General features: G+C 46.8%; 1 protein-coding gene and 1 long non-coding RNA gene across 2 annotated transcripts in view; one reads left to right on the top strand and one right to left on the bottom strand.

Annotated features, from left to right (window-relative positions):
• Positions 1 to 15,289, top strand: part of LOC309356370 — a 251,904-nt gene that overhangs the window by 63,803 nt on the left and 172,812 nt on the right. The window lies entirely within an intron of this gene.
• Positions 7,172 to 14,464, bottom strand: LOC309356316 (zona pellucida sperm-binding protein 3-like). The gene is made up of 9 exons (XM_081887740.1): positions 13,881 to 14,464; positions 12,240 to 12,358; positions 12,050 to 12,153; positions 11,618 to 11,795; positions 11,405 to 11,525; positions 10,195 to 10,286; positions 9,950 to 10,098; positions 9,192 to 9,311; positions 7,172 to 7,333 (listed from the first exon to the last, which is right to left on the bottom strand). The coding sequence occupies exons 1-9, from the start codon at positions 14,292 to 14,294 to the stop codon at positions 7,176 to 7,178; spliced, it is 1,455 nt and encodes a 484-aa protein (XP_081743866.1). The 5' UTR covers positions 14,295 to 14,464; the 3' UTR covers positions 7,172 to 7,175.

Below are 15,289 nucleotides of genomic sequence, written 5' to 3'. Positions count from 1 at the left end.
AAACCAGTATAAGTTAACTTCCTACGCCTTCCAGTCACAGTGCGTACACTGGAATCCCACACATGAGACAGCCTCCCGGTAGAAAACAGGAGCTTGGCTAATCTAATAAACTCCAAACTACCGCTAAGTGGCAGTCAAGGACAAGCTATCGCAGGCAATTTAGTTGATTTGTTAAACAGCAGCTATTCTAGCAGGAAGGCAGGAGAACCTCTTAGCTTAATGGAAGGTGGATAAACATTACTGGATAAAAACCATCCCAAGTGTCCCGCAACAGGCCCAACATGTGATTCATTATACGCTGACCCCCCAGAAGCCTCTTTGAAGCATCAGCAGCAACCGAAGAGACTTCCGCAGTCATTTTAGGCGCTCACATTGCTTTGCAGACAACGTTGTGTTGCAATCCTTACAACAAGCCTGTAAAGGTAAGTCTGCTTTGTTTTTGTCCTGCGCAGTTCAGGAAATAGAACCCCAAAATGGTTTCCAGAAGCAATACTTGGGATTAATGTCGCTTGGAAAACTGAAACCAAGAGATTGCTGTTGGGTTCATGTCCTATCTGCCCCTTTTAAGGGTTCATAAAGCTGTGTAAGTTGTGTTTGAGCTGTGTAAGTTGTGTTTGAGTTCTACAAATGATAAGCGTGAGTAAAAGATGAGGAACCTGATGTCCTCCAGCTGTTTTACATCATATTACATTTTAAAATTATCAATTATCATTATCATTTCGCTGCTTAATGCCAGTATATACCGTATTTTTCGCTCGATAACACGAACCTGACCGTAACACGCACATAGTTTTTAGAGGAGGAAAACAAGAAAAAAAAATCTGAATGAAACAGTGGATGTATCATTTTTGTGCTTCATGCTGTGGCCACAGACATGTGAGTTTGGGGTAGCCCAATGCAAAAATCCTGAGAATCCATGTGGATCTGTGCTTTGTAACCACCTTTTGCACCATTGCAGCCCCAGGCAACAGTTGGTGCGTGATTTTTTTGGTGCAGGCTGTAGCCATGGACATGCTATGTGATCAGATGGTGAATTTAGGGTGACCCAATGCAAAGATCCTGAGGATCTATGTGGATCCGTGCTTTGTAACCACGTTTTAAGTGGGGAGGGAAGGAAAAACACAGAAGGGACAAGGAGCACGAGAGGGGTGTGCGGAGAAGCAGCTGGCTAACAATGCAGGAGAGGGGTTTAACGGGAGGGAGGAAAGGAAGGCAAAAGTTTTCCCCCACCCACCCAAGCCAGCCCTCTCTCTCTCTCTCTCTCTCTCCCACCTGCATGTTTTCCGGCTGCCTGCGAGTCCCTATAATGCTGGACGCAGCAGCAGCACCGGAGCACGGAGAGGAGGAGGTGGTGGCTGTCGGCTGCTCTCCTAGCTGACGGAACCTGAGCCGGGTGGGCTGGAGCCTGCGTGCAGTGTGACTAGGAAGGAATTAGAAGGAAGGACGCGATCCTTTCCTTTCCCCTGTGCTTGCCAGGAGGGCAGGGGATTTCCCTGCTCTTTGTTGCGTTTGAGCAAACACAGCAACCGAAAACAGAAGAGGGTGGGCAGTAAGACCCTGAGGCAGAATGCAGGAAAGCAGCAACCTCCTCTCTTTAGCCTTCCCTCCTCCACGCGATCTGATTTTTGCCTGGTTTTTGCCCCTGTACTCGGGCCAGTCGGCTCCAGGGACCACACATTCGCTCGATAACACGCACAGACATTTCCCCTTACTTTTTAGGAGAAAAAATGTGAGTGTTATAGAGAGAAAAATACAGTAAGTGGTTACAAAGTACAAAAAGCAGTTGGGCAAACATTTTAAAAAGAACATCCATGTTTAAAATACACAATAAAACTGGGGTGAGGAACATAATGCCCAAAAGCTGAAAGTGGCTCTCCATTCTTATCTGGCCCCCAGAAAACTCTCCTTACCACCCCACCCTCTCCCCCCAGGCCACACCCTCATCACCAGCCCTGCTTCACACCCTCCTTGTGTGTTTTTGCCCGGCTGGAAGGTGCCCTTGAACTCTGATCATGCCTCTTGCTTGCCTGCATGGAGGATAGACAGCATGCACAGAAACTACTCTAGTGTGCAAGGGAAAATTTACATTAGTTGTTCCACCCACTTTGGCCTTCCAAAGGTTGCGGAGAATGGAATGTGGTCCCTGCGCTGAAAAATACCATATTTTTCGCTCCACAAGACACACTTTTTTCCTCCTAAAAAGTAAGGGGAAATGTCTGTGCATGTTATGGAGTGAATGTCTGGTCCTTGGAGCCGAATTGCCCAGGGGCGAAAAGGAGATCATGCTTTTTTTATTTTAGAAAGAGGGAAGTGAGTGTTGAAACAAAGCCGCTGATCAGCAAGCGATCGGGAGGGAGATAAGGCTGCTGGTAAAGGAGGCTACCAGGGGAGGGGGGAGGTAACTTGCAAGGAGAAGAGACAGATATACTAAAAACAAGCAACAAGGAGAGAAATTAGAAGAAAAGGAGGAGCAAAAAACTGCTCCAGCTAAGGAAAAGACACTAAGGCAAACAAGAGGGAAGGGGGTGTTGAAAGGAAGCAGCTGATTGTGATCAGGAGGGAGATAAGGGAGGCTAGTGATAAAAGAGGCTGCCTGGGAGGGGGGAGGGAAAAGCCCATGGATCCTCAGGATTTTTGCATTGGGTCACCCCAAATTCACCATCAGATCACATAGCATGTCCATGGCTACAGCCTGCACCCAAAAAAAAATCACACACCCACTGTTGCGTGGGGCCGCAATGGTGTAAAAACGTAGTTACAAAGCATGGATCCACATGGATCCTCAGGATTTTTGCATTGGGCTACCCCAAACACACCATCAAATCACACATCATGTCTGGGGCCACAGCATGAACCACAAAAATCATCTATCCACTGTTTCATTCAGAATATTTTTGTTCTTGTTTTCCTCCTCTAAAAACTAGGTGCGTCTTATCAGGTGCATCTTATGGAGCGAAAAATACGGTATTGCCCTCCAATGCAAGAAAATAGATTATGCCATTCATTTGGCAAAAAGGAGTCACTTCCACCAACTTAAGCAAACAGGAGACAGATCTGCATATCAAAAGTTTTTATTTTCCTTTCCAGACAGATTGTCGCTTTTGTACATCAATACTTCAGAGGATGGGTAGTACTGGACGTCCCAGGGCATTGTAAACATGCCAGCTCTTTTCCTGGCAACCCTTGTGCCTTCAAGAGCCACATGCCCAGCAGGAATTCACCATGCGGTTTGCCCTGGCACCAGGATTCATTTCTCATGAAGAGCTTTATCTGCTGATGTTCTGCTCTAGCCTGCAGAACTGGCAGCCAAAGAGAGCGCACAGCCAGCAGCTGTGAGCCACTCGGAAGGGATGCCAGCCCAGACACTTGAACTAGGGTAGGGATTTGGCAGGGCCAGAGGCAGATTTAGGGCAGAGTTCCACCGCGTCTAGCTCTTTGCCCTAGACTCTTACTTCATTTCCATTCCTTGATTCTTTCTTCCCTGTGTAGGCACTAGTTTATGGAACAAGTCACAACAGACCGTGTTAAATATGCTTCAGGTTGAGCGCTTTCCAGGTGCGCTCCGCAGTGACCCGGAAGTAACAGAACGCATTACTTCCGGGTTTCGCCGCTCACGCATGTGCAGACAGTCAAAATGACGTCACGTACATGCGCGGAAGTGGCGAATCACGACCCGTGCATGTGCAGACATGGGTTCCGTTCGCTCCAGGATGCGAACGGGGATCCGGAACAGATCCCATTCATATCCAGAGGTACCACTGTATTTGCTTTATTGTACTGTTTAGATCATACAATATTCAATAAGATAAAAGGTAAAGGGACCCCTGATCATTAGGTCCAGTCGTGACCGACTCTGGGGTTGTGGCGCTCATCTCGCTTTAATGGCCAAGGGAACCGGCGTGTGGCCAGCATGACTAAGCCACTTCTGGTGAACCAGAACAGCGCACAGAAACGCCATTTAACTTCCCACCGGAGCAGTACCTATTTATCTACTTGCACTTTGATGTGCTTTTGAACTGCTAGGTTGGCAGGAGCTGGGACCGAACAATGGAAGCTCACCCCCGTCGCAGGGATTCGAACCGCCGACCTTCTGATCGCAAGTCCTAGGCTCTGTGGTTTAACCCACAGCACCACCCGTGTCCCTTATTCAATAAGATTATATATATATATATATATATATATATATATATATATAATCATAAGCAGATTTTGTCTTCCAATACAGTACATCGGGCACGCCAACTCCAGGCGGCCATGTCTTTAGCCCCCTTGAAATCTATGGGCAAGGGGCTGGACCTCCTCAATATGTGATGTCACACACACACACCACTGGTATGCTGGGCTCTTCAAATGGTGGAGTGCTGGACCTTTGGCATTCTGGCACAACCCTGCTGACAAGTCCAGTTCACCTTCCTGTCTGACACTGGCACTCTAGGTTCATCAGCAGGGTCACACCAGAGTGCCAAAAGTCCAGCACTTTGGAGTGACCCTGTGTATGAACCCAGCACACTTTCTCATCTCATCAGAGGTATATAAGTGGTTACAAAGTACATAAAGCAGTTGGGCAAACTTTTTAAAAGAACATCCATGTTTAAAACACATAATAAAACTGGGGTGAGGAACATAATGCCCAAAAGCTGAAAGTGGCCCTCCATTAGCCCCCTTGAAATCTTTGGGCAAGGGGCTGGACCTCCTCAATATGTGATGTCACACATACATACAAACACACACACACAGGGGGGGAGAGAGGGGGGGCACTGGTATGCTGGGCTCTTCAAATGGTGGAGTGCTGGACCTTTGGCATTCTGGCACAAACCTGCTGACAAGTCCAGTGTGCTTTCCAGTCTGATACTGGCACTCTGGGCTTATCAGCAGGGTTGCACCAGAGTGCCAAAAGTCCAGCACTTTGGCATGACCCTGTGTATGAACCCAGCACACTTTCCCATCTCATCAGAGGTCATGCCAGAGTGCCAAAGATCTGGCACAATCCTTTGAGGGGCCCTTGCAATCTTGGGCACAACTGAGTGCCTCTGCAGTACATCACGTTTAACTCCCCTTCTTCCCCTTTTCTCTTTTAATTTGGCCATTTGTCTAACTGTCCTGCAAAAAAGAAAAGAAACCTGATAAAGCATATCTGCTGCTAAAAACCTATGCTCAACGATTTTTTAAAAGAAAGATCTTACCCATGCATAATCACTTCTGTGTCACTTTTGCTTGTTTTGCAAGTACTAACTTTTTTAGCTACGATTCTATTGTAGGCATTATATAAACTTTTTCCCCCTTTAAGTTGGTTGATTGATTTATCAACCATATGTAGTATATGTTATTCTAGTATTGCGCTATAGGCAATTATCAACACAAACAAGTGCCCATGGAAGAATGGCAACCAATATGACCTTGGCTTTCAGCACTTCAGCAGTGGAAGGAAAACTTGTGTAGATTCCACTGAAAAGATAAAGGGGCAAGAGCTCTGGTTCCCAAAGTTTAAGTTCAGAGAGTAGTTCTAGAGCAGGATTATAACTTATCTGGGAGACCACTGTAAGCAGATGAAAACATTAACACTTGTTATGTAGCAAATATTATGGACAAGATGGACTGGCATAAAATATAGATTACTGAATAATATGCAGTTGAAAAGGTTGACAATATGACCCATGGAGGGAAAGGAGAATTTAGAAATCTCTAAATAGGGATGCTGCCGAACTACAATTCTGATCAGCCCTACCAAGCATGGTCAATGGCCAGGTATGTTAGTTGTTGCAATTCAACCTTGTGGTTGGGCAAACCACAGAAGACCATTATGGGCTTGAGGAGTTTTAGGTGACACACAGCAATGCTCCTTCATGCCTAGATATCTTGTGGCACCTGCGACCTTTAAGTAGTTAATTCTGTTTCTCTCGTTATATAAAATGCTATTCTCTCAACGTTACTTACATATCAAGATGGCAGCACCTGGGAATTTTAATCTCTCGGATAAGCCCCTAGCAGGGTCTTACAGTCCCACCTGGCATAAAGCATATGGATGAACTTGAGAGATTTATGTGGGCTACATGCCAAGTGCAAAGTAGTCCTTTGCCTTACAAGAATGCATAAACATCAGGCTGCTGAACAATAACCTGAATAGCAGGTGTGGTTTATGTAAACCTAACAGTATATAAGTCTGAAGAACAACTCTGTCAGGTAGAACCTGAGTGCAGGCTAGATTTGGAAAGTGATGTGTGCTGGCCACAGCTTCAAGAGTCCATTGCTCTCGGGGGCCCCAGCAACCAAAGGAAAGGCAGCAAGAAAATAAAGCTTTTTTAGCTTTCTTTCAGCTATTAACAATATATTCAGCTTTCACCTAATCTGTGTGTTCACTGTGTTCTAAATCCATAAATAACCTTTGCTCAGAAAACTATGGAGGGCCAAAGGTTCCCCCACACCTGTTCCAGGGGTGCATCTTGGAAAAATATTACCCTCTTATGATAGTAGAAAGAGAATAATCCCCTCTCCTTTTGCTCATTCTCGATTTAACTATCATTTCTTATTTCAGCTACCCCCAGAGATCACTTGGACACTGTTTAAACTACAAGCCTACCCATTCAAGAGGTCCCCTAGGTTGGACAACACTGAGGTGGATAGATTCTCATCCTTGCATCCTTTCAAGGTGAACAAAATAAAGCTCTGCCATAGATACTTGGATCTAGTGACTCCAGCCATCAAGTCATGTTACTGCATTTGTAGACTCTAGAGAATGGAGTTAGCACAGTGTTATTTAGGGAGGGGAGGAAGTTGTCAGGGCTACCACACACTTTTTAGACATGGCACAGATGCCCATGCAACTCTTAGCATTACATTTGGACATCGCTTGAAAGCTCAAATATCATGTGGAAATTAACAGCTGAGGAAGCTTCAGAGAAATTGAATAAACCAACATGTAAAATAAAGCCATCATGAGTACACTGAGCAATTTAATTCAAGAGTGGGGAACCAGTGGCCTCCCAGGTGTCCCTAGAATGCACCTCCCATCATCTCCAACTATTGATCATGCTGGCTGGGGCTGATGGGCACTGTAGACCAACGGCTTCTTGGAGGGCACCATCCCATTGGCTACTCCAATTACATACTCCCCTTTCCATTACAGAAGAAGAGTGCAAGTCACAGTCCAGTTCACCCATTTTTATTTTTATTTTATTTTACACAGCTTTTCCAGAAAGCTCTGAGATTGGAGTAGAATTGGAGCGGCTATTTTTCTTGCAGGCAATGAGATATCCAAGAATCCCCAATGTCAAAGCTAGGAAGGCAGTTGCTATGGACAGTCCTGCCATTGTCAACAGAGACATCTCATGGGTACCTGAGAAAGAGAAGTGGAGATTGAATATGGGCCCTTCTGTGTTTAGAGCATGAGGTAAAGGTAAAGGGACCCTTGACCATTAGGTCCAGTCGTTGCCGGCTCTGGGGTTGCAGCGCTCATCTCACTTTATTGGCCGAGGGAGCCGGCGTACTGCTGTAATGTGGCCAGCATGACTAAGCCGCTTCTGGCGAACCAGAGCAGCACACGGAAAACACTGTTTACCTTCCTGTCGGAGCAGTACCTATTTATCTACTTGCACTTTGACGTGCTTTCGAACTGCTAGGTTGGCAGGAGCAGGGACCGAGCAACGGGAGCTCACCCTGTTGTGGGGATTCGAACTGCTGACCCTCTGATCGGCAAGTCCTAGGCTCTGTGGTTTAAGCCACAGCGCCACCCGCATCCTGTGCACTACCATACAGCTATGCAATTTACATGTTTCCGCTCATGGAAATGTCATTTGCCAGGAGGACCTTCACTATCATCCAATTGCACATTGCAGCCCATCATTGAGGACAGTCCTTCTGGATCTGATGTTACATGACCTGGACAGGCCACATTCACCCACCACATGGTGAAGACAGGTGGTCAAGGGCCACACCTTCTCCCTTCCCAGAAAGAAGTCATTCCATTGGAGGCCAACTGATTTACAACTCCAGGCAGCTGCAGTCCCCCCCCCCCAAGACTCACAAGGCCAAACCTGCTTACTCTCCTGGCTAGGTACAACTGTCAAAGCAATTTACTATGGTTAATGTAGCTGCCTTAGAACATACACAGCTGCTTCAGGTCACCTTGGAACTAGGAGTCCATCCAAGGCTACAATCCTAACCACAGTTAGCTGGAAGTACACTCCAATGAGCTCCATGGGATTGACTTCTAAGTAGACATGGTTAGAATTGCACTGTATGATGCCTTATACAAAGCCAGACTATTTATCTGGCCTACTATTACCTAAGTAAAGGTAAAGGGACCCCTGACCATTAGGTCCAGTCACGGACGACTTTGGAGTTGCAGCGCTCATCTCACTTTACTGGCCGAGGGAGCCGGCGTACAGCTTCCAGGTCATGTGGCCAGCATGACCAAGCCACTTCTGGCGAACCAGAGCAGCACATGGAAACGCCGTTTACCTTCCCACCGGAGCAGTACCTATTTATCTACTTGCACTTTGACATGCTTTTGAACTGCTAGCTTGGCAGGAGCAGGGACCCAGCAACGGGAACTCACCCCATTGCAGGGATTCGAACCGTTGACCTTCTGATCGGCAAGCCGTAGGCTAAATGGTTTAGACAACAGTGCCACCCGTGTCTTCAGGTAAATAGGTAAAGGTAAAGGGACCTCTGACCATTAGGTCCAGTTGCGAACGGCTCTGGGGTTGCGGCGCTCATCTCACTTTATTGGCCAAGGGAGCCGGCGTGCAGCTTCCGGGTCATGTGGCCAGCATGACTAAGCCGCTTCTGGCGAACCAGAGCAGCACATGGAAACGCCGTTTATCTTCCCACCGGAGCGGTACCTATTTATCTACTTGCACTTTGACGTGCTTTCGAACTGCTAGGTTGGCAGGAGCAGGGACCGAGCAACGGGAGCTCACCCCGTCGCGGGGATTCGAACCGCCGACCTTCTGATCAGCAAGCCCTAGGCTCTGTGATTTAACCCACAGCGCCACCCATGTCCCTTTACTATCACCTGCCATCGGCAAAAAGATTGCAGGGAGTTGAATTAGATGACTCTAATTCTATGATTCTATGACTGCCAGCTCTCTAAGTGTCAGGCAGAGGTCTTTTTTAGCCCTACCTAGAGACGCAAGGGGTTGAACAGCAGACTTTCTGCATGCAAAAAATGCCACCCAAAACTGCAGCCTTACCTTCTTCCATTGCCCCTATGGTTCTTTGGTTTTCAGGAAGATGCCCCAAACTCTTTGGAACACCCAGGACAACAGGTCCTATCACCACGTCAGCCTCTGCTCTTCCCACCGAAGGGTCACCTGCAAAAACATGAAAGCCTAGAAACTTATTTTCATCAGGTTCGAGTTAAGCTCCTTTTAACACATTTCCTCCTATGGGACAATTATAGCCAATCTAGACACTGACAATGCAGAGGGGTTGGTGACAGCAGGTGGTGGTGGGAACAGAATGAGCTCTAATGGGGTTAAGTCCCAGGAGGAGGGTAGTCATTGGCTGAACATTAGGGAGAAACACATTGGATGGCAAGAGCAGTTGATTGGAACCAGTTGCCTTTTCGTCCTCTGAAAAATTGGAGCCAATAGGAAGCTTTTTTGACCCATGCCTAATTGAAGAAGAAGAGATTGGATTTGATATCCCGCCTTTCACTCCCTTTAAGGAGTCTCAAAGCGGCTAACATTCTCCTTTCCCTTCCTCCCCCACAACAAACAGTCTGTGAGGTGAGTGGGGCTGAGAGACTTCAAAGAAGTGTGACTGGCCCAAGGTCACCCAGCAGCTGCATGTGGAGGAGCGGAGACTCGAACCCGGTTCCCCAGATTATGAGACTACCGCTCTTAACCACACCACCACACTGGCTCTCTAATTGTTATTTAGGAAGCAAGGCCTCATGTCCTGGAGTCACCACCCCTGTTCCATAAGTCGCTCTGGACACAGAATTTACCATGCACAATAACAGGAGCATCTCTCTGGAAGCGTCCTCTCGTCTCTCTCCACCAGGGATCCATCCTTCCAGACCGGCCTCCAGGTGGCATACAGTTCCTCCTCTCACAGCAGCTGCAGATGTCTGCAGCACCTTCAATGGGAGTCCAGCTGCAGCAAAAGGGGGGTACAGGAATCACTCATCCCATGCTGCTCTCAGCTTCCCAGACAGCCCCACCCTCCGCAGTTCTCAGCTGCTTCCCTCACCTGTTCCTTGCTTTGTTGAAAGAGCAAGCCTTGTTCAGAGGACCAAGAGGCTGATCAGCTACTGTGACTTTCAAGTGGCAAGTAATGTAGACCTGGAGAAAGTGAGGGGGGGACCCCAAAGAAAGACCATTGGACTTTCCTGCATTGCAGCCTATGGAGCAACTCAATGCTCTCCAAATGTCATTGGGTTCCAAGTCCCATCAGCCCCAGCCAGCATGACCAAAGGTCAGGGATAATGAGAGTTCTAGTCCATCCGTTTCTGGAGAACCACAGATTGCCCCACACTCATGCTCAAACAATTCTGTCACAGTGGCTTTACCAAGTCCAACAAGCTAGTTCTATTATTTTATTTATATACAGTATTGAATTTATAGACCACCCTATTCCCAGAGGTCTCGGGGTAGTTCACAGAACAAAATCAAAATATAAAAGCACAAAATATATAATCAGAATAAAAACAACAGCCCAATAAAAGGCTAAACACAGCGTGTAGATATATCTTGAATCCATAGTGTACAATGCAGCCTTTCTAGCCATCAAAGAACAGGAGGCCAGTAGTTTGCCCTTGGGAAGCACTGTGCAAGGGGCTTTTGCAGGCATTGACAGTCAGCTGACTGGCATTACCTGCAAAGTCCCTTTCATCCATGCCCTGCTTTTCCTGTAGTTAGGGATGGAGGAGAAATTCAATTCTATACACATTCAAAGGCAAATCTTCCAAATTTGCACGTCCCTAAATAATATGAGAACTGAAATGCAGCTAGCCTTCAAAATCTGCACCGATTTGAAAGTTTGCAATGCAGTTCTCCTAGAAACATAGAACTGTAGCGCTGGAAGGAACCACAAGGGTCATCTAGTCCAACCCCCTGCAATGCAGGAATTTTTTCCCCAATGTGGGGCTCAAACCCACAACCCTGAGTTTAAGAGTCTCCTACTCTACCAACTGAGCTATCCCAGCTGACAATAATTACAAAATTGCACACATTAAGGGAAGTGGATTCTAAAAAAACCAAGATATTAATGAAAACAACATACACAAAAGGGGGTGTCCTTGCAAGAATGTATACATTAGTCAAAACTGCATATAAAATGTATTTATTACACTCAATTCACACTAAAATGCTGGTGAACTTTCATGGGGATTTTTTTTAAAATGCCAATTGCTGCAAAATGTGCCAGATCAGGAAGCTTGCTGTGTTCAGTAATGTCTCACCAAGCCTTCATTATCTCCTGCAAACTGGAAGGCATCAACTGTGAACTGGAGAGAATCTTGTCTGTGTCTTGGGGACACAAAGGCTGAACTGGAGTCATCTGATCTCCCATCAACCAGGCACCTAAGACAAAGCACATGGTTACCAACAGTGTCCCAGTAGTTGGCAGCCAAATAAATGCAACCCAGAGATCCTGGCAAGAAAGACAAACTTACCCATTGAAGTCAATTATAGCATAACTGGGAGAAGAGTCTCTGTCTGGGCTCAGCGTGGCCACACAGTTGTCAATGAAGAGCTTCAGAACCACGTGGTTCTCAGTGTTGACATCAGCCTGGATGTGCATGGCATCTCCCAACTGATACCTGTTAATGGTTCTCTCTGCACTCCAGTCATCTAGAAGGCAAGCCTTATCTTAATACAGGGATGGGATAATACAAGTGCCCTATGCAAGCACCTGAAATCTTGCATCGCTCAGAGATTGGGATAGCCTACTGTACAAAAGTTAAGATTTATATTCGTTACTCCACACCTTTTCCTCTAGCCTCACCCATCACCGACATACAGCCCTTGAAGCCCTTGGACTAAAAAAAAGGTTCCCCGTCCCAACTTACAAAGTAGACAGTATTTTCCCCAAGGCTGCCACCTACCGTTCATCAGACGCAATGAGAAGGCCAACCTTGCTTCTGCAGAAATGGTAGAGCTGAAAGGAATCCACGTTGGCCTGATGGACTTGCTGCTCACATTGTCTTTCCTGAAAGGGACAGTCTTCACTGATCAACCAGTTCTCCAAGGAACAGTCATTGGGAAGGTGTGATCAGAGAACAAAGAGCCACTCACCTTGGATAGTGACATTCAATAGGAACTTCAGCTGGGCTGGTCCTGATGATTTGAGAGTTTCTTCCAAGTTTTGGACTATAGTAGAGGCTTATGCTATAGACAAGGGAGTCTGGAGTCATCTGGAAGGAGAAGAGTAGTGGCAAATATAGATTCACAACAGGCTTTATCAACCTGGTGCTCTCCAGACGTTATGGACTCCAATTCCCATCATCTGCTCTAGTTGGGGCTGATGGGAGTTGGGAGTCCACCACATCTGGAGGGCACCAGGGTAGAGAAGGCTGCTCAAACTATTGTTGGTTCATATAAACACATCATATTCCTAAAAATAAATGCCATCTTAAAAATATGGACTTGACCCTTGGCTCTCTCCCAACTCTGCAATTCTATTATCATTCCATTGCTAGTTTCAATATATATTCCCTATTAAGTCTAGGGAGGTGCAATCACCCCAGAGGGATGTCCTCTCCATCGTCTGTTATAATGTAGGAGGATAGTGAGGGACCATGCAGAGGTGGCCTTGCGCAGGGCTTAGCACATGGACACAAAGAACCTAGGACCACCCACATCCCTTTTCTCATCTTTACCTGCCCTATTAAAAAACAACACATTACCAAGCATTTTACAGTTCCAGGGTTTGTTAAAGCATTTATATTTCTGCAAATATTTAAAAAGGTAAAGGATCCCTGACAGTTAAGTCCAGTCGTGAACGACTCTGGGGTTGCGGCGCTCATCTCACTTTACTGGCTGAGGGAGCCAGCGTTTGTCCTCAGACAGCTTCTGGGTCATGTGGCAAACCAGAGCAGCGCACGAAAATGCCGTTTACCTTACCGCCAGAGCGGTACCTATTTATCTACTTGCACTTTGACATGCTTTCGAACTGCTAGGTGGGCAGGAGCTGGGACCGAGCAACAGGAGCTCACCCCACCGCAGGGATTCGAACCACCAACCTTTCGATCGGCAAGCCCAAGGCTCACCCGTGTCCAATATTAGGGTTCCCCCAAAGCCATCAACACCTCCCAATCATGCACGGGCAGTATCTTTTTAACCACACAAACAAACAGTAGCCACAGCTGGAACATCAGAAATATGAGGAGTCTTTCCACCCCCATTTTACTTCTTCAGCCATTAGGCTTTTCTTGTTACTTTACAACAACTAAAAGAAGCTCAAGGAACTCAAGAAGCACGTGCATTTCATAAGTCCGCCTTAATAATAATAGTAATAATAATAATAATTTATTATTTATACCCCGCCCATCTGGCTGGGCCTCCCCAGCCACTCTGGGCAGCTTCCATAGAAACCAAAAATACACTAAAATATCACACGTTAAAAACTTCCCTGAACAGGGCTGCCTTAAGATGTCTTCTGAATGTCAGGTAGTTGTTTATCGCTTTGACATCTGGTGGGAGGGCGTTCCACAGGGTGGGCGCCACTACCGAGAAGGCCCTCTGCCTGGTTCCCTGTAGCTTTGCTTCTCGCAATGAGGGAACCGCCAGAAGGCCCTCGGCGCTGGACCTCAGCGTCTGGGCAGAACGATGGGGGCGGAGACGCTCCTTCAGATATACTGGACCGAGGCCATTTAGGGCTTTAAAGGTCGGCACCAACACTTTGAATTGTGCTCGGAAATGTACTGGGAGCCTTACCTGTAAGATGCTGCCACACTCATGGAGCCCAGCTTCAAAGACCACCAAATTCTCTGCATTGTTGAGGGAGGTGTATGGGCACCCAAGAGAACCCAGGATCAAGTCCTCAGCTTGGATGAGCCTCCTTGTCCCAAACAGGTCCCTGTTCACAGTTACCACCACCTGAGCCTCCATGCAATGCACAGTCACGGGAGTCAGGAGGGATAAAGCCCTCAGCTGGGGAACGTCCACCCAAGCCCAGGGGGAAGACTGAGACAAGACTGAGCCACGAGGCTGTCCCACTGGAGGGACAGTCCTGGAAGGAGATCTCCAAACTAGATCATCCCCAGACAACTCCCAAGGGCCTGCGATGTCCACCACACTAATTACTACACACAACAACAGCACACCGCTAACAGAAGCTAACAGCCCCATTCTGACTGCAAAATTAACCCACCACCCACTGTGCCCCAAAGAGGGCCAGGGCAGGAGAGGAAGGCTTTAAATGCTGCAGAACCAGCCCTTTCACAGCTGCCTTACATTCCAAGCAGCCTTGCCTCCCCTGCCAGCTGTAGAGAAGGAATAAGAGCAATGAGCCTCAGCTGGAGACAATGCAGTTTGACTCGCTGGGACTTTATCCTGTCTTTTTTTTAAAAAAAAATCCTTATTGAAAGTGCAAAAGCACATAATTATATGGGCACTAAACATGGTGAGATGTAAATAAAAGAGAGAAAAAGAGAGAGAGAAACAGAACCCATGTAGAAGGGTAAATAAAGGGGGGAGGGGAACCCAAAACTCTGTATTTTACAAGGTTGTTACAGTGGTACCTCGGGTTAAGAACTTAATTCATTCTGGAGGTCTGCTCTTAACCTGAAACTGTTCTTAACCTGAAGCACCACTTTAGCTAATGGGGCCTCCCACTGCTGCCGTGCCACCGGAGCACAATTTCTGTTCTCATCCTGAAGCAAAGTTCTTAACCTGAGGTAATATTTCTGGGTTAGCGGAGTCTGTAACCTGAAGCGTATGTAACCCAAGGTACCGCTGTATTGTCATTCACCAGATCTTAACCTATTACAGTATTTGTAAGAATGGATTCCACATATCAGTGAATTTGTCCACGGCAAGTCTGCGTTTATATGTAAGTTGTTCATATTTTGCAAGTTTGTGTACAAGTCTTCAATCCAATTGTAGAAGGTACTTTATCCTGAAAACAATTAGCCCATGGGTAGGCAAACTAAGGCCCAGGGGCCGGATCCGGCGCAATCGCCTTCTCAATCTGGCTTGCAGACAGACTGGGAATCAGCGTGTTTTTACATGAGTAGAATGTGCCCTTTTATTTAAAATGCATCTCTGGCTTATTTGAGGGGCATAGGAATTTGTTCATTTATTTATTTTTCAAAATATCATCTGCCCTCCCACAAGGTCTGAGG

This window comes from Podarcis melisellensis, assembly GCF_964234715.1.
Source record: "Podarcis melisellensis genome assembly, chromosome: 14".
NCBI classification, from domain to species: Eukaryota; Metazoa; Chordata; class Lepidosauria; order Squamata; family Lacertidae; genus Podarcis; species Podarcis melisellensis.
The sequence above is the reverse complement of the archived record's forward strand: the minus strand, read 5'-3'. Positions and strand labels throughout refer to the sequence as shown.